The following is a 27,788-nucleotide window of genomic DNA, read 5'->3' on the forward strand; positions in this document are numbered from 1 at the left end:
GAACTGACGGTTATCTGCATTTTTTTTCCTCACACTGACAGTGTGTGAGGAGAGTAGAGCCGATAAGCGGCATCTCCTCACAGTGGAGATCTGCACAGATAATCAGGGCACTGATTATCAGTGATGCCAACCAGTGCCCAGTCAGTGCTGCCTTTCAGTGCCCATTGTTGCCTGCAAATCAGTGCCGCCTAACCACGCTGCCCATCAGTGTCACCTCATCAGTGCCCAACAGTGCAGCCTTATCAGTAAAGGAGAAAAAATACTTATTTACACAATTTTATAACGGAAACTAAAAGAAAAAAGATGTTTTATTTTTTTTAAGTTTTCGGTCTTTTTTTTTTCTTTTTTTATAAAAACCCCAGACCAATTTTCAGCTTTCAGCACTGTTGCACTTTGAATGACAATTGTGCGGTCATGCTACATTGTACCCAAACGGATAGACACAGATAGGCGGCACGGATGGGCAAAGATAGGCTGCAAGGATGGGCACAGATAGGCGGCACAGATAGGCGTCACGGATGGGCACAGATAGGTGTCACGGATGGGCACAGATAGATGTCACGGATGGGCACTGATAGGTGGCACGGATGGGCACTGATAGGTGGCACGGATGGGCACTGATAGGTGGCACGGATGGGCACTGATAGGTGGCACGGATGGGCACTGATAGGTGGCACGGATGGGCACTGATAGGTGGCACGGATGTACTGTAATGTATTTTACTGATGGATGCCAATCAGTGATGCCCATTGTGGGCACTGATTGGCATCCATTGTGAGCACTGATTGGCATCCATTAGGGGCACTGTTTGGCATCCCTGGTGGTCTAGGGTGGCATACCTGGTGGCATCCCTAGTGGTCCAGTGTGGGCATCCTCGGTGGGGGGGGGCTGCGCTGATAATCGATCAGCACAAACCCCCCCTGTCAGAGGAGTAGCCGAACGGCTCTCCCCTACTCGCGTCTGACAGACGCGAGTGAGGAAAAGCCGATCACCGGCTCTTCTTGTTTACATTGTGTCCAATCACGGCTGATCACGTGGTAAAGAGTCTGCCTCAGAGACTCTTTACCTAGATCGGTGTTGCAGGGTTTTAGACTGACACCCCGCTACAACGATCGCCACGATGCGCGCCCCCGGGGGGCGCATAGCTGCTCAATATCCTGAAGACGCCATATAACGTCCGGTCAGGATGTTGAAACCACTTTCCCGCCGTCATTTTGCTATATGGCGGGCGGCAAGTGGTTAAATACCACCAAAAGAAAGCTCTGTCACAAAAAAATAAGAATTGTGTTTGGGTACAATGTTGCATGACCGTGCAAGTGTCATTCAGAGTGTGACAGCGCTGAAAGCTGAAAATTGGCCTGGGCAGGAAGGGGGTAAAAAAGAGATTTTTAATACAGCTTACCTGTAAAATCTTTTTCTTGGAGTACATCACGGGACACAGAGCGGCATTCATTACTATATGGAGTACCTTCAGGTGATGGACACTGGCAATCTCAAACAGGAAATGCCCCTCCCTATATAACCCCCTCCCATAGGAGGAGTACCTCAGTTTTGTAGCAAGCAGTATGCCTCCCAAAATGGTCCCCCAAAAGAGGGGTGGGAGCTCTGTGTCCCGTGATGTACTCCAAGAAAAAGATTTTACAGGTAAGCTGTATTAAAAATCTCTTTTTCTTTATCGTTACATCACGGGACACAGAGCGGCATTCATTACTTTATGGGATGTCCCAAAGCAATGCTTACAATGAGGGGAGGGAGAACATCTCCAAGACAAAAGGATTTAATTTAGAGATATACTCAAATCATAATAAATCCAACTTAGTTGAGAAAAATAATCTTAAATTTTAAATTTAACTCAAAAAAGAGGAGCCCCCGGAATCCGAAGGTCTCAAACTGCAGCCTGCAGCACTGCCTGCCCAAAGGCTGTATCAGTATTCCTTCTTACGTCCAACTGGTAGAATTTTGTAAACGTGTGGACAGAAGACCAGTTTGCCGCCTTGCAAACTTGAGCCATAGAGATCTGGTGGTGTGCTGCCCAGGAGGCGCCCATGGCCCTAGTAGAATGAGCCCTTAATGATACTGGAGGAGGCAACCCTTTCAAGCCGTAGGCCTGAGTGATTAATTGCTTAATCCACCTAGAAATGGTGGACTTTGCAGCTGCCTGCCCCTTCTTGGGCCCATCCGGTAAAATGAACAGCACATCTGTTTTCCGGATCTTCTTTGTAGCTTTAAGATAGGCCTTCATGGCCCTGACAATATCCAAGGTATGCAGCAACCCTTCCTTTCTGGAAGTAGGTTTAGGAAAGAAGGATGGTAATACCAAATCCTGGTTCAAATGAAAACTGGATATAACCTTCGGTAGGAAGGAAGGATGAGGGCGGAGAACGACCCTGTCCTTATGAAAAATAAGATATGGTTCCTTACAGGATAAGGCCGCCAGTTCCGATACTCTTCTTGCGGAAACTATGGCGACCAAAAATACTAACTTCCTTGTCAGTAAAACCAAAAGGAATTTCAGCCAACGGCTCAAACGGTTGTTTCTGTAAACTTGACAGAACAAGATTTAAATCCCACGGACAAAGCGGGGATTTAACTGGAGGTTTAATACGCAAGACCCCTTGAAGGAAGGTCTTAACCAGCGAGTGGGTGGCCAGCGGCCGCTGAAACCACACTGACAGAGCCGAAATCTGTCCTTTGCTTGTGCTTAATGCCAATCCTTTATCCACTCCTAGCTGGAGAAAACTTAAAACTCTATCGATGGTGAACTTGCGAGGAAGCCATAGCTTGGACTCACACCAGCCTACATAGGCCTTCCAGACCCTGTGATAAATCACCCTAGAGATCGGTTTCCTGGCTCTGATTAGGGTAGAGATTACTCTCTGAGACAGACCTCTACCCCTGAGAATCAGGGATTCAGCTTCCAGGCCGTCAAATTTAGATGCCGTAAGGCAGGGCGGAGGATCGGACCTTACGATAGCAGGTCTGGCCGTAGAGGAAGGGTCTCCCACTACCATCCTTAAGATTAGTGAGTACCATGCCCTTCTGGGCCATGCTGGAGCTACCAGGATGACTGGTATGTGCTCCACCCGGATCCTGCGCAGCAGGCGGGGTAGTAACTGGAGCGGGGGAAACGCATAAAGAAGTTTGAACTGATGCCAAGGGCAAACCAACGCATCGGTTCCGCAGGCCATCGGATCCCTTGAGCGGGACATGAACCTGTCTAGCTTCTTGTTGAGTCTCGATGCCATGATATCCACGCCCGGCACTCCCGATCTTTGGCAGAGTGCTTGAAAGATTTGTGGATGCAGAGACCATTCCCCCGGCAATAGAGTCTGGCGGCTTAAGAAGTCCGCCTGAAAGTTGTCCACTCCTGGAATGAATATTGCCGATATGCAGGGCACATGAGCCTCTGCCCATAGGAGAATCAAGCTCACCTCTCTCTGAGCGGCTTGACTCCTGGTTCCCCCTTGGTGATTTATGTATGCCACGGCCGTGGCATTGTCTGATTGAATTCTCACCGGGAACCCCTGCAATTTATGACGTCCAAGCCCTGAGGGCTAGTCGAGCAGCTCTGAGCTCCAAGATGTTGATGGGCAACTGCTTCTCTGGCTTTGCCCAAGTACCTTGGCGAGTGCAACCATCCAAAATTGCTCCCCAGCCCGTCAGGCTGGCGTCTGTGGTCACTATCTTCCAAGCCACTGGGCTGAAAGACTTCCCCTTCAGTAGATTCTGAGGGTCTAACCACCAACACAGACTTTGTCGGACTCTTGATGAGAGCGGCAACGGGATATCCAAGGCCTGTGGCCTTCTGCTCCATGCTGACAGGATGGCTGCCTGCAGGATGCGAGTGTGGCTCTGGGCGTATGGTACCGCCTCGAATGTGGCCACCATCTTGCCTAGTAACCTCATACATAGGCGAATAGTTGGTTCCTTCTTGCTTAGAACCAGTAGGATTAATTCCTTGATGGCTTTGACCTTCCTCAGAGGTAGAAACACTCTTTGTTGTTCTGTGTCTAATCTCATGCCGAGATATTCCAACTGCCTTGTGGGCAGGAAAGCTGACTTTTCTCGATTTAGGACCCAGCCGAACTTCTCGAGGTATTGGACCGTGAGGGCCACTGCTCGCTCCAAGCCGGGAGACGAGTGATCTATGACTAGGAGGTCGTCCAGGTATGCTAGGATCATGACCCCTTGGATCCTTAGCTTGGCTAGGATTGGAGCTAGGACCTTCGTGAACACCCGGGGGGCCGTAGCCAACCCGAAGGGAAGCGCCACGAATTGGAAATGACGTGAAGCCACCATGAAGCGTAGATATCTTTGATGTGGCTGATAAATTGGAACATGAAGGTAGGCATCCTTTATGTCTATGGACGCCATGAAGTCGTCCTTTTGGAGTGTGGCAGCAGCTGACCGCACGGATTCCATCCGAAATGAGCGGACTTTTAGGTATGCGTTTACCATCTTTAGGTCCAAAATTGGCCTGACATCTCCATTGGACTTTGGGATGATGAATAGGTTGGAGTAGAAACCCAGCCCCTGTTCCAGGACTGGTACCTCTACTATTACTTCCTGGGAAAGTAGATGATTTAATGCCGACATTAATGCGGCTCCCTTCTCCGGATCGTTTGGAATCCTCGACGCCTGAAAATGAGGAGGAGGAAACTTTAGGAAATCTAATTTGTAGCCCGTGGTCACGGAAGACCGTACCCACTCGTCGGGAATGCTGGCTTCCCAGACCTCTGAAAAGAGTCGCAGCCTTCCCCCCACCTTCGTGGGTGGGGGCGCCCCTTCATAAGGTCGGCTTGGGGGCTGGTTTTGCTGGTTTGCGAAACCACTGCTTTCTGCCTCTAGCAGCCTGTCCTTGTGACTTGCTGTTGAAGCCGAAGTTTGCTTTCGCAGGAGGCCGTCGATACTGTTTGGCATTAGAGGGCCCCTGCCCAGGGGAGTACTGTCGTTTAAACGCAGGCCCCTGAAACTTCTTCTTAGTTGGCAAGAGAGTACTTTTGCCGTTTGAAATGGTCTGAATGTATTTATCTAGGTCTTCTCCGAAGAGTCGTCCTCCATGGAAGGGGAACCCTACCAGGAGCTTCTTGCATGGGGGCTCGGCCTCCCAGCTTTTTAACCATAAGAGTCTTCTCATATGGATAAGGGATAACGATAAACGTGACGCTTGCTGGATAGAATCCTTAATTGCGTCTACCGTAAAACAAATGGCTTTAGGGACATCCGAAAATTCTTCTGCCTGCTGGGCAGGAATAAGTTTAAGCATCTGCTTAACTTGATCCGATAATGCTTGAGCAACCCCAATCGCAGCCACAGCTGGCTGTACTACTGCCCCTGCAGTAGTGAAGGAGTTCTTAAGTAGTGCTTCCAAGCGTTTATCAACTGGATCCTTGAATACCTGTATGTTTTCTACAGGGCATGTTAATGATTTGTTAATACATGAGATGGCTGCGTCCACTGCAGGAGTAGCCCATTTCTTGGAAAATTTATCTTCCATAGGATATAGGCAGGGCTGGACTGGGACAAAAATTTGGCCCTGGACTTCATCCAGACCGGCCCACTTTAATTCAATAAATGGCTGCCCCCACTCCCCCGAAAAATCACGCCCACCAAAAGGCCCCTACATCCATTATTGTATATCATGAGAGGGTGAGAGAGAGGGGAATGAGAGAGAGGGAGGGTTGAGGGAAAGGGGGTCAGAGGGGGATGAATGTAAGAAAAGGAGAGTTTTTGGGCTTAAAATAGCGCCTGTAAAGCGACTGAAAAACGCTTCCGCTGCAGTCCCAGTGTGAAAGCCTGAGTGCTTTCACACTGGGGCGCTGCCAGGGCATTAAAAAAAGTCCTCCAAGCAGCATCTCTGTTTTAAAAAATGGCCCACTGAGCCATCGGCCCACCGGGAATCTCCCTGTAGTCCCTATGGCCAGTCCATCCCTGGATATAGGGCAGAGAATCTTTTAGGTGGTAAGAAGATTTTATCTGGCTTGTTCCAATCTTGGAACAAAACTCCCTCTAGTAGAGGGTGGATCGGAAACACTGCATTGCTTTGAGGCGCCCTCAGTGAGCCCAAAGCTGAAACCGTCGATACCTGGAGATCTGGTACTGGCAAGTTAAATGCATTATGGACCAAGTCCGTTAAGGCTTGAATCCACCAGCTCTCCCCTTGGGAGACTGCTCCAGACTCCTCTGTATCCGGATCTTCGATCCCTGAACCTACTTGGTCCTTGTCCAAGAGGTCGTCCAATTCCCCTGAGGAAAGGACCTCCTCTTCTGAGGGTCCGCGCTCGGGCGACGGAGATCTAACCCGTTTACTGCCCCGCATAGCTGTGGCTATCATTTTTCCCATTCTTTTCTCCATCTCTTTTAAAGAGGTGAGTAATACCTCGTCCGTGACTATCTTAGGGCTGGACTGACCCGCGCCAGCTCCAGCCCCAGATCCCGATGGCCCCAAGGCTCCCTGAGGGGAAAGCAGCGGCATAACTTTGTCCGAGACCTCAGACTCTCTGGGGGAATCCCCACCTCTTGTACCCTCTGACCCGGATGCCATGGTACAATACCGAGGTACACCTGCTAGCTTATTGGTACTTGGAACTATAAATAGTTAATTGCCCAAACACCTGTTTGGGGGATAAAAAATGCTTCCTCTCCCCTAGATGACTTTTTTTTTTTTTTTGTTTCAAATCCAGGAAAGAAAAAGCATTCTGTCCCCCTGAGTAGTATTGCAAAGAAAAACTATGAGATGGAAAAGAAACAGCCTATTTCTAGGCTTGAAAACAGTCTTCTGAAGACTGCAATATCCTTTCTGGCCACTGTGTGTCCTCGGCGCCCCGTGCTGCCGCTCTGGTCTTTCCTCCCCAGTTCCAATGTATCGAATGAGCTGTTTGGAACGAAAAAGGAAGGGCCGCCCCTTCCTTAAGCCACTGACCCGCCCTTCCCCCCTCAGCTAAACGGCGCGAATTGCGCCTATAACACGTGAACGCGCGCGCGCGCCCGCCGATAGGGGGGGGCGTTGGGGGGAAGGGAGCCTCTCTGCTCCAGCTGGAACCACGAGGAGGTCAGCGTTTTGCCTGCTTTGCAGGCTCAGAGGAGGAAGACTGATGGAGCATCGCCTGGAGGCTTGCAGGTAAGCACAGCTCTCTGACACACACATACACATTATATCACACAGGCCCCACTCAATGCTTTTCCAACACTACAAGGGAGGTCACTTCTTATGGGGAATAATACACATAGAGCCATCCTATCATTAAGATATGTGACTAGTTTGCCAGATGCAGCGCATAACTTTAGGCATGTCCCCTGTGACCCCCCAGAAAAAACCTGCTAAGAACCAAGTTCCGCAAGTTTTCCCCTCACTTACCTGCTCCATGCCGCAGGACTTTGCCAAGCAAGAGGCCCAATCTTCCCCCATCTCCGTGGGGATGTCTAGACCTTCAGGCCCTGGGTTCCTATGAAGGATCCACTGTCCTGGGCCCATATAGCACCCTGGCAACAGAAACATTAGGCCCCCAAAGGTTTCTAAGTTCTGGGCCCAGGGTCCAGCTCTCTAAAAAGAAAAGCATTATGGGCTATACCCCAAGGGTTTGGGGCCCGGTTACTGACCACTTTAGCGCTGAGGCCTTTGGACAGAACCGGTTAGCTCACCTAATCCCAAGGATGCGGAGGCAAGCTAAACCATGACCAACACCTAAGACACTGGCGTAAAAACTGAGGTACTCCTCCTATGGGAGGGGGTTATATAGGGAGGGGCATTTCCTGTTTGAGATTGCCAGTGTCCATCACCTGAAGGTACTCCATATAGTTATATTTGGTATGATCTAATCAGTAACTCAAACAGGGGCTGCTTGCGGCCTAGTTGATTAACTATAGATCAGAAGAGGGGGGGGGGGGGGGGAGAAAAAGGGAAGTTTGTGTGGGATTTTTGAGGCACTGATATACAACAATGTAAAAAGTAGTATAAATATTTATTTAACAGATTATACAAAAAATATATAATATATAAAGCATTTGGGACAAACCCCACTAATCAGATAGATCAGAAGACCGTTGGTCTGATCGGTGGAGTCGTGGTCTCGACCGGTTTCGCGGTATACAACCGCTTCTTCAGGAGAAATGTCTACAAGTATACAAATAAAATATAATAAAGCAACAAGCAATTGTGTACAATACTTTGATAACAAAGAAAGATACATAGGGTCAACATTGTGCCTTTGTAGGAGAGTCACAAGACTACTCACCTTGGTGCCAGAGTGATCATGGAAGGCTCGGGCAGGAAATCCCCCTAGGGCGCACGTGGGGGATAATAAGGACAGGCTCTGGTGGAAAAGGTTAATAAGTTATTCCTAATGGTTAATATACTTAGGGACGGTTGTGCATGGATGAGCCGGGATAAAGAACCGTGAAGGAAAGGGAAATTGGGACAAGGGGGGGGGGGAAAGAAGGAGGGGAAGGGGAGAAAAAGAAAAGAGGAGGGAGGGAAAAGAAGAGGGTTGGTAATGGGGGAGGAAGAAAATGAGGGCAAAAAGGAAGAGAAAAAAGACATGATTAGTTGAAGCAGAAGGGAAAAACAATTGAAAAGAGGGATGGCAGAAGAAAGAAAGAACAAAGGTAAGGCAAAACAAAAATTGAATAAAAATAGACCAGAATGTTTGGAAAAGGATGAGCAATAGGAAATAGGAAGAGGAGCTGGGAGAAAAGAGGGCAAAGATAAGAGAGAAAATAGAAAAGGGGGAGAGGGGAAAGGATTGGGGAGAAAGGGGAGAGAAGGAAAGGGTGAAAAATAAGATAAGAGGGAGAAAGAAAGAAGTGACTGATGTATGGGAGGGAAAGGGGGGGGGGGGGGGGGGGGGAAATAGCAAGGAGAAGGGAAAAGTGAATGGTGACAGTTCCAGAGTAACCAAATGAAAGTTGGTTAGAATGACCAGTGGTGCTGCTAAGTGAGTAGATGGGACACCAGGAAATGACATTAAGTGCTGGAGTGAGATGGGTTGATGTTGAACTAGCTTACCGTCCAGGATAAAACAATATAAATGATGCTGGGGCAGGTGACACAAATTTATAGGCAAACTGACATGAACGCCAGTGTGGTTGAACACAGGCAGAAGCCAATCTAGAAGGAGACACGGTACCACACAAATAATTGGGCATAAATGTCACTAATGATAGAGAGGCATAAAGATATAAGGTACGGATTCAGCATGAGCAGTGTATACTTACAAAGTTCTCTGAAGTGTCAGCGCGTCCCCAGGGAGAGCTCCGTGCATCTCATTCAGCTAGCTCATAGAGCAGCTTAAATGGGATATCCCAAGTCACGTCATAGGTCACGTGACCGCGACGTAGACGTGACTCACCAATCAGACGGCCGCGCATTCGGTGATGCGCGGCCTTGCAGTCCTGAGACCCAATGACCATAGGCCGGGTTCAGGGCTGCAAACAGCGGGCTCCGATTGGAGCCCGTGGTCTGAAGGGTCCGACGTGCGCCAATCAATGAAGAGGGGGGAGGTGCCCGAGCGGGCCCGATCACATGGCCAAGGTCCTGGGCTAAAAAGGCACAATATAGAGACATATATAAAACGAAGGAATTACTGGTGTAAACACAGGTATATTGGTATTACAAATATTCAAATAAAAATGTAAGCAGGGGATATGCCTGAAATACATGAACATTGTGGAGTCATACAAACAGAGATAATTACAGAATTCAGAAAAATGACTACCAGAGCGAGACAGTTATAAGGGAAATATGACAACATCCATAACATGTAAACATTTAAACATTTAAATGATGAAATACCGGGACCTTCAAAGGATCATTTTGCAGTGGTAGTGTAGATGGATAGAAGTGGAAGAAGTTTTTACAGAAAATTATTGTTATTATTATTTTATTATGTTATTTGGTGTGTTGTGATTATAAGAATGGGATAGGTAGTATGTACATAAGGAATATTAAGTTTCAATTCCTATCAGGACTACAGCGATTATAATAGGAATCACTAGTCAATCCACCGACAACCCAGCTAAATGAAGGACCTGTATGAATTAACTTCATTCAAGCCTGGATACGTCGTAGCGTTCAGATGTTCTATCCATAAACATTCCTTTTGGAGAATGGATTTATCCCAATCACCACCGCGAGGATGTGGTGGGATAACCTCCAATATAAGGAATCGTACCACTGTCAAATCATACCTGTGATAAAGTCCTATGTGACGTCCAATAGTAGTCAATTTTCCCACACCAGTGTCATATAGGTGATCACCAATGCGTTGGCGGAATTCTCTAATTGTTTTTCCAACATAGAAGGCATTACAATTACAAACCATTAAATAGACCACACCCTTAGTACCACAGTCAGCATGAAAGGAAGGGAGAAGAACTTCACTGTTTGGTAAGATAAATCGTTTGCCCTCAAGCACCCATGGGCAGCGTGGGCAATTGCCACACCGATAAGTTCCCCTAAGTGCTGGAGGGGGTGGACGTTCTAGTGTGTAGTGACTCTGAGTAAGTCGGTCTCGCAGTGAAGATGCACGGCGATAAACCATTTCCGGATGTATTTTCACATGTTTAGACAAAGTGCTGTCATCAGTGAGAATATGCCAGTGTCTATTGAGGATGTCGCGTAGGACATTGTGATGAGCGGAATAGGTGGTAATGAAACGTACAGGATTGTTAGATGAGGTCGTTGTATTTTTCTGTTTTGGTGTATCATATAACAGCGAGTTCCTAGAGCGTAGGCAAGCCCTGTTATATGCTTTTTTCAGGTTTGTTCTGGCATAGCCACGATCCAATAGTCGTGACCTTAAAGCATCTGCCTGTTTTTGAAAATCGCTGGATAATGTGCAGTTCCTGCGTAACCTTAAATATTGGGCAAAGGGAATACTTCTAATTAGTGGTTTGGGATGGGCACTGGTAGCATAAAGTAAAGTATTTCCAGCCGTGGGTTTACGGTACAAGTCCGTATGTAGAGTACCGTCGCTTTGTTTGATGACAGTCAGGTCCAAGAAGGGGACCTGGGTGTCATCAAATTGGACGGTAAATTTAAGATTAAATTCGTTTATATTGAGCAAACGTACAAAATCCAACAAAGACTCAGAGGTACCAGTCCAAATAATAAATAAATCATCTATAAATCTATACCAAAGCAAAACCTGATCCAAAAATCTACGAAAAATGTCATTAGCATGTAATGAGCGTTCCCAGCCGCCAAGATATAAATTGGCATAGGATGGAGCACAAGATGTGCCCATGGCTACGCCTTGATTTTGCAAAAATAATTCATCATTGAACGTGAAATAATTTTTACTAAGAATAAATGATAATAACTGTAAAATAAAATTAACCAGTGACCAGGAAGTGTTTTCCTGTTCGTAAAGGAAGGACCCAGCCGTTCTGACACCCTGCTCGTGCGGGATGCTAGAATATAGGGCCTCCACATCCAAGGCTACGAGCAGGGCGTCAGGAGGGACTTGGGTCCCCTCAATATGTTTCAAGAGATCTGAAGTATCTCGGATATAGGATGGAAGACTCCTAACGTGTGGCATAAGAAACGCATCTACGAATTTACTCGCATTGTCTGTGAGGGATCCCATGCCAGACACAATAGGTCGACCGGGAGGATTTTTAACATTTTTATGTGTTTTAGGCAATGAGTAGAAGGTTGGTAGCCGGGGGAATTTGGGAATGAGGTATTCTAAAGTGTCTTTGTCAATTAGTCCTAGGAAATAAGCATCTGTGCAAAGGGACTTAAGTTCTGAAGTAAAACTTGATATAAAGGTGGAAGAAATCCGACTGTACCACTCAGTATTATTTAATATTGAATAGCACATGTTTTGGTACATTTCATGTGTCATGAGCACAATATTTCCGCCCTTGTCTGACTGCTTGATGACAATATCGGTGCATTTTTGCAAGGATTTAAGGGCTGTTGTCTGTCTAATTGTTAAATTAGGAGATATAGCATGCCATTCCTGTTTTTTGAGGTCTCTGATTGTAGCTTGTACAAAGGCCCAGATAGCTGGGCAGGTCATTAGATCGGGGAATCTCCTGGAGGGGAGACGAAAGGGTTTACGTGGAGGTCTGCTAGCTGGAACTGTTACAGTTGGATCATCAATGACAGTATATGTTGGATCTGTATCCTCTGGGTTACTCTCATCATATAGGAGCATAAGGTCTCGAAGAGCTCGAAATTCGTCCACGGTGAACTGTTTAGTTCTCTCCGCTAACTCACGCTCCAAGTTAATTAGACCGCGATCTCTGTCAAAGATGAATTTATAGGTTAAATTGCGGGCGAATAGATAGAGGTCCTTGATAGTATGAGTGATCTTAAGGGAATCAAGGGGGCAAAAACCTAAGCCTAATTGTAATAGTGAAGATTGATCATCAGTTAACACTAATGGAGTCAAATTAATTATATTAAGACCGGAGTTTTCAGAGGAGTTGGTTGTAATGGAGTCGGTAGACTTGGCATTGACTTTAGGACGAAAGTGTCCAAGTTTCCCTGCTGCTTCTTCAGGTCTAAAAAATAACCTCGTCATTTGTTTTTGTGTATTTGTTAGTCATTAAAGATGAGTTTAAGACTTTGGGGATTGCTCCATGTAAGGATGTGGATCTACCCAAATTATCTGTAGATAGGTTGGTGTCCACCAGATCCCGTGCGGTTGGTACCCTTGTTTTAGTTGCCTTGGCAATTTGTCTGTCTTTTTTTACGGGTAAAGGAGGGGGGGTAGCTCCTCCATATCTCAATCTCTTCCGGGCGGATTTATCGCCCTTAGAAGCAGTGGGGAGTCTCGTGCCACTTTGTTGGGAAGTTAGGGAGGAGATTGAAGAGTCGGACTCAACTTCTGTGTTGGAATTACCAGGAAGCCGAGCGCGTCTAATATTCCTCCTATTACTCTGATTAGTGGACCACTTGTATGCATATCCTTCTGCATATGCTGCTTTGTCTTTGTTGAATTTAGTTTGCTTACTGATAATGATGTCTCTATTCAGTGTCTCTAAACGAGTTTTTAATTCCTTCCATTTATCGGTATATGTCGTATTGCCGATCAAATGTTGGAATTGACTATTTAAATTGTTAATTTCTTTGTCAAGTGTGATCATATCAGAAGTATATTGGATCACTAGTGATTTCATTAAGTCGGTACTGCACCCTAATAGGGTGGTTTCCCAATTCTTTTTGAAATCAGGTAGAGGTTCCTTAATGGTGGGGAATATTTGAATGCGTAGTCCTATTGGGCAGATGTTGTCCAATAAGTAACGTCTAAAATATTCAATATGCCAATGTAAATGAGATTTGCGTTTCAAAAAGGCAAAGATTCTTCCAAAATATACCTTAAGGTCATCATCTATTTTATGAGTATTAAGAGTAGATGTTTGTATGGTGGTCATAAAACATGTCCAGTCAGTACCGAGAACTTCCATAGCATCTATCTCAGTCAAACAGTCATATCCATCATAAAGAAAAATCAAAGGAGTAAATCTCCACAATGAAAGAATAAAATTAATATTTAATAATAATTAGAGTGAGAGGCACTCATAGGGTAGACCTGAATGAGTGTTAACTCAAAGAACAGGTTCTACAGGGAGAGAAGCGGGTGTGTTATCCACCCAATTGATAGTAGAAAGTGCGAGTATTGCCTCTTTTAGTTTTTGATAATAATATCAGTAAAAATGTGCCAACATCCCTATTGGTTATATTTGGTATGATCTAATCAGTAACTCAAACAGGGGCTGCTTGCGGCCTAGTTGATTAACTATAGATCAGAAGAGGGGGGGGGGGGGAGAAAAAGGGAAGTTTGTGTGGGATTTTTGAGGCACTGATATACAACAATGTAAAAAGTAGTATAAATATTTATTTAACAGATTATACAAAAAATATATAATATATAAAGCATTTGGGACAAACCCCACTAATCAGATAGATCAGAAGACCGTTGGTCTGATCGGTGGAGTCGTGGTCTCGACCGGTTTCGCGGTATACAACCGCTTCTTCAGGAGAAATGTCTACAAGTATACAAATAAAATATAATAAAGCAACAAGCAATTGTGTACAATACTTTGATAACAAAGAAAGATACATAGGGTCAACATTGTGCCTTTGTAGGAGAGTCACAAGACTACTCACCTTGGTGCCAGAGTGATCATGGAAGGCTCGGGCAGGAAATCCCCCTAGGGCGCACGTGGGGGATAATAAGGACAGGCTCTGGTGGAAAAGGTTAATAAGTTATTCCTAATGGTTAATATACTTAGGGACGGTTGTGCATGGATGAGCCGGGATAAAGAACCGTGAAGGAAAGGGAAATTGGGACAAGGGGGGGGGGAAAGAAGGAGGGGAAGGGGAGAAAAAGAAAAGAGGAGGGAGGGAAAAGAAGAGGGTTGGTAATGGGGGAGGAAGAAAATGAGGGCAAAAAGGAAGAGAAAAAAGACATGATTAGTTGAAGCAGAAGGGAAAAACAATTGAAAAGAGGGATGGCAGAAGAAAGAAAGAACAAAGGTAAGGCAAAACAAAAATTGAATAAAAAATAGACCAGAATGTTTGGAAAAGGATGAGCAATAGGAAATAGGAAGAGGAGCTGGGAGAAAAGAGGGCAAAGATAAGAGAGAAAATAGAAAAGGGGGAGAGGGGAAAGGATTGGGGAGAAAGGGGAGAGAAGGAAAGGGTGAAAAATAAGATAAGAGGGAGAAAGAAAGAAGTGACTGATGTATGGGAGGGAAAGGGGGGGGGGGGGGGGGGGAAATAGCAAGGAGAAGGGAAAAGTGAATGGTGACAGTTCCAGAGTAACCAAATGAAAGTTGGTTAGAATGACCAGTGGTGCTGTGGTCCCTCTTTTCAATTGTTTTTCCCTTCTGCTTCAACTAATCATGTCTTTTTTCTCTTCCTTTTTGCCCTCATTTTCTTCCTCCCCCATTACCAACCCTCTTCTTTTCCCTCCCTCCTCTTTTCTTTTTCTCCCCTTCCCCTCCTTCTTTCCCCCCCCCCCTTGTCCCAATTTCCCTTTCCTTCACGGTTCTTTATCCCGGCTCATCCATGCACAACCGTCCCTAAGTATATTAACCATTAGGAATAACTTATTAACCTTTTCCACCAGAGCCTGTCCTTATTATCCCCCACGTGCGCCCTAGGGGGATTTCCTGCCCGAGCCTTCCATGATCACTCTGGCACCAAGGTGAGTAGTCTTGTGACTCTCCTACAAAGGCACAATGTTGACCCTATGTATCTTTCTTTGTTATCAAAGTATTGTACACAATTGCTTGTTGCTTTATTATATTTTATTTGTATACTTGTAGACATTTCTCCTGAAGAAGCGGTTGTATACCGCGAAACCGGTCGAGACCACGACTCCACCGATCAGACCAACGGTCTTCTGATCTATCTGATTAGTGGGGTTTGTCCCAAATGCTTTATATATTATATATTTTTTGTATAATCTGTTAAATAAATATTTATACTACTTTTTACATTGTTGTATATCAGTGCCTCAAAAATCCCACACAAACTTCCCTTTTTCTCCCCCCCCCCCCCCTCTTCTGATCTATAGTTAATCAACTAGGCCGCAAGCAGCCCCTGTTTGAGTTACTGATTAGATCATACCAAATATAACCAATAGGGATGTTGGCACATTTTTACTGATATTATTATCAAAAACTAAAAGAGGCAATACTCGCACTTTCTACTATCAATTGGGTGGATAACACACCCGCTTCTCTCCCTGTAGAACCTGTTCTTTGAGTTAACACTCATTCAGGTCTACCCTATGAGTGCCTCTCACTCTAATTATTATTAAATATTAATTTTATTCTTTCATTGTGGAGATTTACTCCTTTGATTTTTCTTTATGATGGATATGACTGTTTGACTGAGATAGATGCTATGGAAGTTCTCGGTACTGACTGGACATGTTTTATGACCACCATACAAACATCTACTCTTAATACTCATAAAATAGATGATGACCTTAAGGTATATTTTGGAAGAATCTTTGCCTTTTTGAACGCAAATCTCATTTACATTGGCATATTGAATATTTTAGACGTTACTTATTGGACAACATCTGCCCAATAGGACTACGCATTCAAATATTCCCCACCATTAAGGAACCTCTACCTGATTTCAAAAAGAATTGGGAAACCACCCTATTAGGGTGCAGTACCGACTTAATGAAATCACTAGTGATCCAATATACTTCTGATATGATCACACTTGACAAAGAAATTAACAATTTAAATAGTCAATTCCAACATTTGATCGGCAATACGACATATACCGATAAATGGAAGGAATTAAAAACTCGTTTAGAGACACTGAATAGAGACATCATTATCAGTAAGCAAACTAAATTCAACAAAGACAAAGCAGCATATGCAGAAGGATATGCATACAAGTGGTCCACTAATCAGAGTAATAGGAGGAATATTAGACGCGCTCGGCTTCCTGGTAATTCCAACACAGAAGTTGAGTCCGACTCTTCAATCTCCTCCCTAACTTCCCAACAAAGTGGCACGAGACTCCCCACTGCTTCTAAGGGCGATAAATCCGCCCGGAAGAGATTGAGATATGGAGGAGCTACCCCCCCTCCTTTACCCGTAAAAAAAGACAGACAAATTGCCAAGGCAACTAAAACAAGGGTACCAACCGCACGGGATCTGGTGGACACCAACCTATCTACAGATAATTTGGGTAGATCCACATCCTTACATGGAGCAATCCCCAAAGTCTTAAACTCATCTTTAATGACTAACAAATACACAAAAACAAATGACGAGGTTATTTTTTTAGACCTGAAGAAGCAGCAGGGAAACTTGGACACTTTCGTCCTAAAGTCAATGCCAAGTCTACCGACTCCATTACAACCAACTCCTCTGAAAACTCCGGTCTTAATATAATTAATTTGACTCCATTAGTGTTAACTGATGATCAATCTTCACTATTACAATTAGGCTTAGGTTTTTGCCCCCTTGATTCCCTTAAGATCACTCATACTATCAAGGACCTCTATCTATTCGCCCGCAATTTAACCTATAAATTCATCTTTGACAGAGATCGCGGTCTAATTAACTTGGAGCGTGAGTTAGCGGAGAGAACTAAACAGTTCACCGTGGACGAATTTCGAGCTCTTCGAGACCTTATGCTCCTATATGATGAGAGTAACCCAGAGGATACAGATCCAACATATACTGTCATTGATGATCCAACTGTAACAGTTCCAGCTAGCAGACCTCCACGTAAACCCTTTCGTCTCCCCTCCAGGAGATTCCCCGATCTAATGACCTGCCCAGCTATCTGGGCCTTTGTACAAGCTACAATCAGAGACCTCAAAAAACAGGAATGGCATGCTATATCTCCTAATTTAACAATTAGACAGACAACAGCCCTTAAATCCTTGCAAAAATGCACCGATATTGTCATCAAGCAGTCAGACAAGGGCGGAAATATTGTGCTCATGACACATGAAATGTACCAAAACATGTGCTATTCAATATTAAATAATACTGAGTGGTACAGTCGGATTTCTTCCACCTTTATATCAAGTTTTACTTCAGAACTTAAGTCCCTTTGCACAGATGCTTATTTCCTAGGACTAATTGACAAAGACACTTTAGAATACCTCATTCCCAAATTCCCCCGGCTACCAACCTTCTACTCATTGCCTAAAACACATAAAAATGTTAAAAATCCTCCCGGTCGACCTATTGTGTCTGGCATGGGATCCCTCACAGACAATGCGAGTAAATTCGTAGATGCGTTTCTTATGCCACACGTTAGGAGTCTTCCATCCTATATCCGAGATACTTCAGATCTCTTGAAACATATTGAGGGGACCCAAGTCCCTCCTGACGCCCTGCTCGTAGCCTTGGATGTGGAGGCCCTATATTCTAGCATCCCGCACGAGCAGGGTGTCAGAACGGCTGGGTCCTTCCTTTACGAACAGGAAAACACTTCCTGGTCACTGGTTAATTTTATTTTACAGTTATTATCATTTATTCTTAGTAAAAATTATTTCACGTTCAATGATGAATTATTTTTGCAAAATCAAGGCGTAGCCATGGGCACATCTTGTGCTCCATCCTATGCCAATTTATATCTTGGCGGCTGGGAACGCTCATTACATGCTAATGACATTTTTCGTAGATTTTTGGATCAGGTTTTGCTTTGGTATAGATTTATAGATGATTTATTTATTATTTGGACTGGTACCTCTGAGTCTTTGTTGGATTTTGTACGTTTGCTCAATATAAACGAATTTAATCTTAAATTTACCGTCCAATTTGATGACACCCAGGTCCCCTTCTTGGACCTGACTGTCATCAAACAAAGCGACGGTACTCTACATACGGACTTGTACCGTAAACCCACGGCTGGAAATACTTTACTTTATGCTACCAGTGCCCATCCCAAACCACTAATTAGAAGTATTCCCTTTGCCCAATATTTAAGGTTACGCAGGAACTGCACATTATCCAGCGATTTTCAAAAACAGGCAGATGCTTTAAGGTCACGACTATTGGATCGTGGCTATGCCAGAACAAACCTGAAAAAAGCATATAACAGGGCTTGCCTACGCTCTAGGAACTCGCTGTTATATGATACACCAAAACAGAAAAATACAACGACCTCATCTAACAATCCTGTACGTTTCATTACCACCTATTCCGCTCATCACAATGTCCTACGCGACATCCTCAATAGACACTGGCATATTCTCACTGATGACAGCACTTTGTCTAAACATGTGAAAATACATCCGGAAATGGTTTATCGCCGTGCATCTTCACTGCGAGACCGACTTACTCAGAGTCACTACACACTAGAACGTCCACCCCCTCCAGCACTTAGGGGAACTTATCGGTGTGGCAATTGCCCACGCTGCCCATGGGTGCTTGAGGGCAAACGATTTATCTTACCAAACAGTGAAGTTCTTCTCCCTTCCTTTCATGCTGACTGTGGTACTAAGGGTGTGGTCTATTTAATGGTTTGTAATTGTAATGCCTTCTATGTTGGAAAAACAATTAGAGAATTCCGCCAACGCATTGGTGATCACCTATATGACACTGGTGTGGGAAAATTGACTACTATTGGACGTCACATAGGACTTTATCACAGGTATGATTTGACAGTGGTACGATTCCTTATATTGGAGGTTATCCCACCACATCCTCGCGGTGGTGATTGGGATAAATCCATTCTCCAAAAGGAATGTTTATGGATAGAACATCTGAACGCTACGACGTATCCAGGCTTGAATGAAGTTAATTCATACAGGTCCTTCATTTAGCTGGGTTGTCGGTGGATTGACTAGTGATTCCTATTATAATCGCTGTAGTCCTGATAGGAATTGAAACTTAATATTCCTTATGTACATACTACCTATCCCATTCTTATAATCACAACACACCAAATAACATAATAAAATAATAATAACAATAATTTTCTGTAAAAACTTCTTCCACTTCTATCCATCTACACTACCACTGCAAAATGATCCTTTGAAGGTCCCGGTATTTCATCATTTAAATGTTTAAATGTTTACATGTTATGGATGTTGTCATATTTCCCTTATAACTGTCTCGCTCTGGTAGTCATTTTTCTGAATTCTGTAATTATCTCTGTTTGTATGACTCCACAATGTTCATGTATTTCAGGCATATCCCCTGCTTACATTTTTATTTGAATATTTGTAATACCAATATACCTGTGTTTACACCAGTAATTCCTTCGTTTTATATATGTCTCTATATTGTGCCTTTTTAGCCCAGGACCTTGGCCATGTGATCGGGCCCGCTCGGGCACCTCCCCCCTCTTCATTGATTGGCGCACGTCGGACCCTTCAGACCACGGGCTCCAATCGGAGCCCGCTGTTTGCAGCCCTGAACCCGGCCTATGGTCATTGGGTCTCAGGACTGCAAGGCCGCGCATCACCGAATGCGCGGCCGTCTGATTGGTGAGTCACGTCTACGTCGCGGTCACGTGACCTATGACGTGACTTGGGATATCCCATTTAAGCTGCTCTATGAGCTAGCTGAATGAGATGCACGGAGCTCTCCCTGGGGACGCGCTGACACTTCAGAGAACTTTGTAAGTATACACTGCTCATGCTGAATCCGTACCTTATATCTTTATGCCTCTCTATCATTAGTGACATTTATGCCCAATTATTTGTGTGGTACCGTGTCTCCTTCTAGATTGGCTTCTGCCTGTGTTCAACCACACTGGCGTTCATGTCAGTTTGCCTATAAATTTGTGTCACCTGCCCCAGCATCATTTATATTGTTTTATCCTGGACGGTAAGCTAGTTCAACATCAACCCATCTCACTCCAGCACTTAATGTCATTTCCTGGTGTCCCATCTACTCACTTAGCAGCACCACTGGTCATTCTAACCAACTTTCATTTGGTTACTCTGGAACTGTCACCATTCACTTTTCCCTTCTCCTTGCTATTTTCCCCCCCCCCCCCCCCTTTCCCTCCCATACATCAGTCACTTCTTTCTTTCTCCCTCTTATCTTATTTTTCACCCTTTCCTTCTCTCCCCTTTCTCCCCAATCCTTTCCCCTCTCCCCCTTTTCTATTTTCTCTCTTATCTTTGCCCTCTTTTCTCCCAGCTCCTCTTCCTATTTCCTATTGCTCATCCTTTTCCAAACATTCTGGTCTATTTTTATTCAATTTTTGTTTTGCCTTACCTTTGTTCTTTCTTTCTTCTGCCATCCCTCTTTTCAATTGTTTTTCCCTTCTGCTTCAACTAATCATGTCTTTTTTCTCTTCCTTTTTGCCCTCATTTTCTTCCTCCCCCATTACCAACCCTCTTCTTTTCCCTCCCTCCTCTTTTCTTTTTCTCCCCTTCCCCTCCTTCTTTCCCCCCCCCCTTGTCCCAATTTCCCTTTCCTTCACGGTTCTTTATCCCGGCTCATCCATGCACAACCGTCCCTAAGTATATTAACCATTAGGAATAACTTATTAACCTTTTCCACCAGAGCCTGTCCTTATTATCCCCCACGTGCGCCCTAGGGGGATTTCCTGCCCGAGCCTTCCATGATCACTCTGGCACCAAGGTGAGTAGTCTTGTGACTCTCCTACAAAGGCACAATGTTGACCCTATGTATCTTTCTTTGTTATCAAAGTATTGTACACAATTGCTTGTTGCTTTATTATATTTTATTTGTATACTTGTAGACATTTCTCCTGAAGAAGCGGTTGTATACCGCGAAACCGGTCGAGACCACGACTCCACCGATCAGACCAACGGTCTTCTGATCTATCTGATTAGTGGGGTTTGTCCCAAATGCTTTATATATTATATATTTTTTGTATAATCTGTTAAATAAATATTTATACTACTTTTTACATTGTTGTATATCAGTGCCTCAAAAATCCCACACAAACTTCCCTTTTTCTCCCCCCCCCCCCCCCTCTTCTGATCTATAGTTAATCAACTAGGCCGCAAGCAGCCCCTGTTTGAGTTACTGATTAGATCATACCAAATATAACCAATAGGGATGTTGGCACATTTTTACTGATATTATTATCAAAAACTAAAAGAGGCAATACTCGCACTTTCTACAGTACTCCATATAGTAATGAATGCCGCTCTGTGTCCCGTGATGTAACGATAAAGAAAGTGCCCAGTAGGGAAGTAGTTTAAAAAGTACATGAGCTTCTTTTGGGCCAGCACCATGTGTCTTGCCTCAATAAACTTCAATGGTAGCGCCTGAACAAACGCAATCAAAATGTATGTTTTTTTGTGTATTTTCTTGCCAATAAACCAGCTTTCCATTGGCAAATTTTTTTTTTATATAATAAAGACACTCAAGCCTGAAACGCATGTAAAAACACCTGTAGAAAGGCTTTAAAAAAACAAAAGACAAGCTTATTGTGGATGTGTTAGACCTGCCATTTAGCATCAGCTTTGCAACAAAAGGAGTCAGAACCACGCCCCAAATGCCCAATTTAAAGTAAAACTAAAGTCATTCAGATACCCACCTCCTCACTGGCACCGATATGTTTGCCTCAGCTTCTTGCAGGTGTGGTGCTTTTGGCGACCTTGATTGGTAGTGGATGATGGTGTAATACCTGTCCATGTGCACGCATTAATTCCGGCACTGAAGTGTGCCAGAAATATGTACTGAGTAATGTATGTGCAGTTCAGTGTACAATCTAAAGAAGATTGGGAACAGGTAGGCACGTTTTCTTTATTGCAGAAGAGATATTGCATGAGTCTTCTGCAACGAACAGCCGGCCTGCTCACAATGTTTTATTTATTTTTACTTTAATTGCACTTTAAGCACCTATCTCAGGAGGGCCGAAGATTAAGTGATTGAAGGTCACCTGACGACTGAAAGCTGCTGTCCTGACATCTGTCTGACCTCATATCCTGTCTTCTACTATCCGAGAATACATAAAGCCATCAAAAAGAGAGAGCCCAATAATTAAAAAGGATCTTACCGATGTACTTTAATTATTGACTACAGCACTAATTTATATCCCATGACAGTTCATTTTTTATGGAGCTTTCCTCAAGGCATAATCATTTACAAACTATTCACCATCTCTACAATTCTCAAGACATTAGTCTTCTTTCTTTTAGCATTGAGTTACTTGGTGTTATAATTCATATTCCAAGTTTTAATGTCCATAAAAAAAACAATGACTTGACATTTGAAAGTAAATTATTTTAAATGTATTTAGCACATAGAAAGTGCCATGAAAAATATCACTTTGATAAAGAGGGATAGAACAGAAAGGTGTTCTTTTTATAGCTTTAAGCACTTTCATGTGGGCATTTAATGTCCATTAGTGTACAGAAGGGTCACGCACGACAGGACACCACGCCTTACATACAGATTAGTGCTGCTTTAAAGGTCAATGCCACCACAAAACCCGCTTACAAAATCATAGATTTGCTTAGGTGAATTCCTTTGCATATGTGCAGCTATAACAATGTGTACAAATTAAAGAAACTAGCCCCTTGTTTCCCCCACTGCATGCTTTGATTCCTCCACTATGTATGTCCAAAAATGATGTATGAGCCAGTCAAAGAAACTGAATTTTGGGGCAAGAGGACAGACATTCCACAAACCTGTGAAGGATGAATGCCTGCAGCAGCCGGCGATCAGCAAGGAAGTTTATAACAATCAGGACACAGGAAAGGTAAGTACAGTGGCTTTTCTTGAAACCGTTATGCAACTCTATAAAAGTGACCCTGTGATGACAGGGTCACTTAAAATGGTTGTAAACCTCAGACATGAAATATGAACAAAGCATATGTGTGTGCTCTATAGTGTGTGCTTACATATAGTTAGTCAAGTTGAAAAAAGACACAAGTCCATCTAGTTCATACAAAATCATACAATCCCATATACACAATCCTATACCCACAACTGATACAGAAGAAGACAAAAAAAAAACAGCAGAGCATGATCCAATTTGCTATAGCAGGGGAAAAAATCCTTCCTGATCCCCCGAGAAGCAATCGGATTTTCCCCGAATCAACTTTACCTATAAATGTAAAAAAAAAAAAAAAAAAATGTACCTATAAATGTCAGTACCCAGTTATATTATGTATTTAGGAAAGTATCCAGGCCTTTTTTAAAGCAATCTACTGAGCTGACAAGAACCACCTCTGGAGGGAGTCGATTCCACATTTTCACAGCTCTTACCGTGAAGAAACCTTTCCATATTTGGAGATTAAATCTTTTTTCCTCTAGACGTAAAGAGGATCCCCTTGTCCTCTGTGATGACCTTAAAATGAATAACTCAACACCAAGTTCACTATATGGACCACCTATGTATTTGTACATGTGGATCATATCCCCCCTTATTCTCCTCAAGCGTGAATACATTCAGGGCCAGATTCACAAAGGAGATACGACGGAGTATCTCAGATACTCCGTCGTATCTCTCAGAGTATCTATGCGACTGATTCATAGAACCAGTTACGCATAGATATCCCTAAGATCCGACAGGTGTAATTGTTTTACACTGTCGGATCTTAGGATGCAGTACCGCGGCCGCTGCTGGGGGGAGTTTGCGTCGTAAACCAGCGTCGGGTATGCAAATTAGGAGTTACGGCGATCCACGACGGATTTTCGCGTTCGCCGCTAGTCTAGTTTCCCGTCGCAAAGTTAGTCGTCGTTTTGGGTGCCTTAACTTTAGACAGCAAACGTATTGCTGTCTAAAGTATGGCCGTCTTCTACTTTTTCTACTTTAAGGGTTTACAATCCCTTTAACCTCTTGACCACCGCCCCATGTCAAAAAGACGTCCTCCTTTTTAAAGTTGAATATCTCGATAACGGCAGCAGCTGCTGCCACAACCGAGATATTCATCTTTGCAGGGGGCGGTGGTGTACACGATAACGGCGGTCTCCGCGGCGGATTCGCCGCGAGATCGCCGTTATCGGTGGCGGGAGAGGGGCCCCCCCCCCTCCCGCCGCTCTCCCGCGCTCTCCGCCGCTTACCGGAGCCGTCGGTAGCGGCGGAGGGGATCCGATGTGTCCGGCAGCTGAGCGGGGACGGGACTGAAGGAGAAATCTCCTTCACCCGTCCTCATAGCTCTGCTGGGCGGAAGTGACGTCAAAACGTCAGTCCCGCCCAGCCTCTTAAAGAAACATTTTTTTTTTTTGTCATTTGAAAAAATGACATTTTTTTTTTTTTTATTTTTTTTTTTGCATTTAAGTCTAATTATGAGATCTGAGGTCTTTTTGACCCCAGATCTCATATTTAAGAGGACCTGTCATGCTTTTTTCTATTACAAGGGATGTTTACATTCCTTGTAATAGGAATAAAAGTGATCAATTTTTTTTATTTTATTTTTTTCAGTGTAAAAAATTATAAAACTAAATAAAAATAAATAAGAAAACCAAAAAAAAAATTTTTAAAGCGCCCCGTCCCGACGAGCTCGCGCGCAGAAGTAAACGCATACGCGAGTAGCGCCCGCATATGAAAACGGTATTCAAACCACACAAGTGAGGTATCGCCGCGATCGTTAGAGCGAGAGCAATAATTCTAGCCCTAGACCTACTCTGCAACTCAAAAAATGCAACCTGTAGAATTTTTTAAACGTCGCCTATCGAGATTTTTAAGGGTAAAAGTTTGACGCCATGCCACGAGCGGGCGCAATTTTTAAGCGTGACATGTTGGGTATCATTTTACTCGGCGTAACATTATCTTTCACAATATATAAAAAAATTGGGCAAAATGTATTGTTGTCTTATTTTTTAATTCAAAAAAGTGATTTTTATCCAAAAAAAGTGCGCTTGTAAGACCGCTGCGCAAATACGGTGTGACAAAAAGTATTGCAATGACTGCCATTTTATTCCCTAGGATGTCTGCTAAAAAAAAATATATAATGTTTGGGGGTTCTGATAAATTTTCTAGCAAAAAAATTGTGATTTTCACATGAAGGAGAGAAGTGCCAGAATTTACCTGGTGGGCAAGTGGTTAAGACCCGTATTACATTTTTAACTGCATTCAATTTGCATAACATGTGAATCAGGCTGGCTTTCAATGGAGCTGGTGTTCTATCAAGAAATGCCTCAAGTAAAAAAATACCCCCGATGTGTCGGCATGCCCCCAGTGGATTTGCGCATGCGCAGTACCAAATGTCACTCCAGCTGATATGTTGATCAGCTGGTGTGATGTCAACACAGCGCATGCGCGGATCGCCAGATGCATTATCCAACACTATGCAAACCGGGGGGGGGGGGATGTAGTTGTCAGATTGAGCCTTGCTGTTGGGGGGGGGGGGGGGGGGGGCTTGTGGGTGTGTTGAAGGGCAGGGGTTCTGTGGGTGTGTTGTAAAAATCTGCAGTTGAAACCGAAAAACAAAATTGCCCCGAACTCTGGACTGCAAACTACAACCAGACATGTGTGAACCCAGCCTTCAGTGTTGTTGTTTTGAATTGCTGTGCAGTGTGGAAATGGTGCAGATTGTGGCCATCAGTTGCAGAGGTGTGGGTGATCACACTCCTTGGAGTTCAGGTTTTCCCCATCCTGCATCCTCTCTTCGTAGAGAGATTTATGGGAAGAATTACTAAAACAGAAGCAGTCTGGTGCACCTGTGCATTGTAGCCAATCAGCTTCCAACTTGAACTTGTTCAATTAAGCTTTGACAATAAAACGTGGAAGCTGATTGGTTTCTATGTAGGGTTGCACCAGATTTTGTACGTATCGTACGGCATAAACATTTGCAACTACACTCCACAGGTCCCCCTGCTTTCAGAAAATATTTAAATGTTTTGACAGTTTTCAGCGATTGTCAGGCCTAATATGTATGTTTTAACATGTGTGCAAAAAATGGGGGGAAAATCTTCAGCCAAGAAGAAATTACTACTCTAGTAATAACTAAAACAAATGGCTATTCATACATTTTAGTTTGGGTGCTGCTAAAAGAAGCAAAGGAAGTATTCACCAAGTGAAGTGGAGTGACCCTTTAAAGCTGTCAGCACATGCTGTGACAGACACTTACCTAGTCCATACAGAGCAATCTTGGTTCCCCCTTTCTGTAACAGTACCGGGCTGATGTCTATCTTTTCTACAGATGCGGAACGTCCAAAATGGTTCACAAGTCCAGCACAGCTCAATAAATCGAGAGCACAAAGAGCATCCGCCTGTAAAGAAAAGGCAGCTATAGTGAGGACAGGCGAATGTCTAATAGAAGCCTCAAGAATCATCTCCCCGAAGCTACGGAAACTGATAGAGCAAATTACTGGAGACATCGCTTATTCACCAATGGCATCATTTCTCATTGCTTTTGTATATACTGTATAGATGTATAATATATATGCATATAACTATTTAATGTTCAGAAGTCATTACGTTTTATGAACGTATTAGCTTTTTATGTGGAATATTTTTTTTTATTATTACAAGCTGACAAAACGCACAAAAATTTGACAAATGCATTTATTTTTTTATTTAACTACTTGCCGACCTGCCGCCGTCATTCTACGGCGGCAGGTTGGCTCTCCTGCGCGAGAGCCCGTAGCTCTACGTCGGCTCTCTCGCAGGCCACTAGGGGCGCGCGTGCCCCGCCGGAGGCACGCGCCCCCCACTCGCCCCCGACTCCTGTGCCTGGCGGGCGCGATCGCCGCTGGGCACACGCGATCGCTCGTTACAGAGCGGGGACCGGGAGCTGTGTGTGTAAACACACAGCTCCCGGTCCTGTCAGGGGGGGAAATGCTGATCCTCTGTTCATACAATGTATGAACAGAAGATCAGTGATTTCCCCTAGTGAGGCCACCCCCCCTACAGTTAGAACACACCTAGGGACATACTTAAGCCCTTCCCTGTCCCCTAGTGTTAACCCCTTCACTGCCAGTGGCATTTTTATAGTAATCCAATGCATTTTTATAGCACTGATCGCTATAAAAATGCCAATGGTCCCAAAAATGTGTCAAAAGTGTCCGAAGTGTCCGTCATAATGTCACAGTACCGGAAAAAAAAATCGCTGATCGCCGCCATTACTAGTAAAAAAAAAAAAATATTAATAAAAATGCCATAAAAATACCCCCTATTTTGTAAACACTATAACTTTTGCGCAAACCAATCAATAAACGCTTATTGCGATTTTTTTTTACCAAAAATATGTAGAAGAATACGTATCGGCCTAAACTGAGGAAACAGATTTTTTTTAATATATTTTTGGGGGATATTTATTATAGCAAAAAGTAAAAAATATTTTCTTTTCAAAATTGTCGCTCTATTTTTGTTTAATAGCGCAAAAAAATAAAAACCGCAGAGGTGATCAAATACCACCAAAAGAAAGCTCTATTTGTGGGAAAAAAAGGACGCCAATTTTGTT

The 27,788-nt window shown here is 43.9% G+C and overlaps 1 protein-coding gene across 1 annotated transcript in view; it reads right to left on the bottom strand.

Moving 5' to 3' along the window:
- Nucleotides 1–27,788, bottom strand: part of MRE11 (MRE11 homolog, double strand break repair nuclease) — a 461,003-nt gene that overhangs the window by 343,387 nt on the left and 89,828 nt on the right. The window contains exon 6 of the mRNA XM_040340161.1: nucleotides 26,454–26,595. Within this exon, the coding sequence (XP_040196095.1) occupies nucleotides 26,454–26,595 (142 nt within the window). The remainder of the gene's footprint in view (nucleotides 1–26,453; nucleotides 26,596–27,788) is intronic.

Source organism: Rana temporaria, chromosome 2 (assembly GCF_905171775.1).
Source record: "Rana temporaria chromosome 2, aRanTem1.1, whole genome shotgun sequence".
Lineage (NCBI taxonomy): Eukaryota > Metazoa > Chordata > Amphibia > Anura > Ranidae > Rana > Rana temporaria.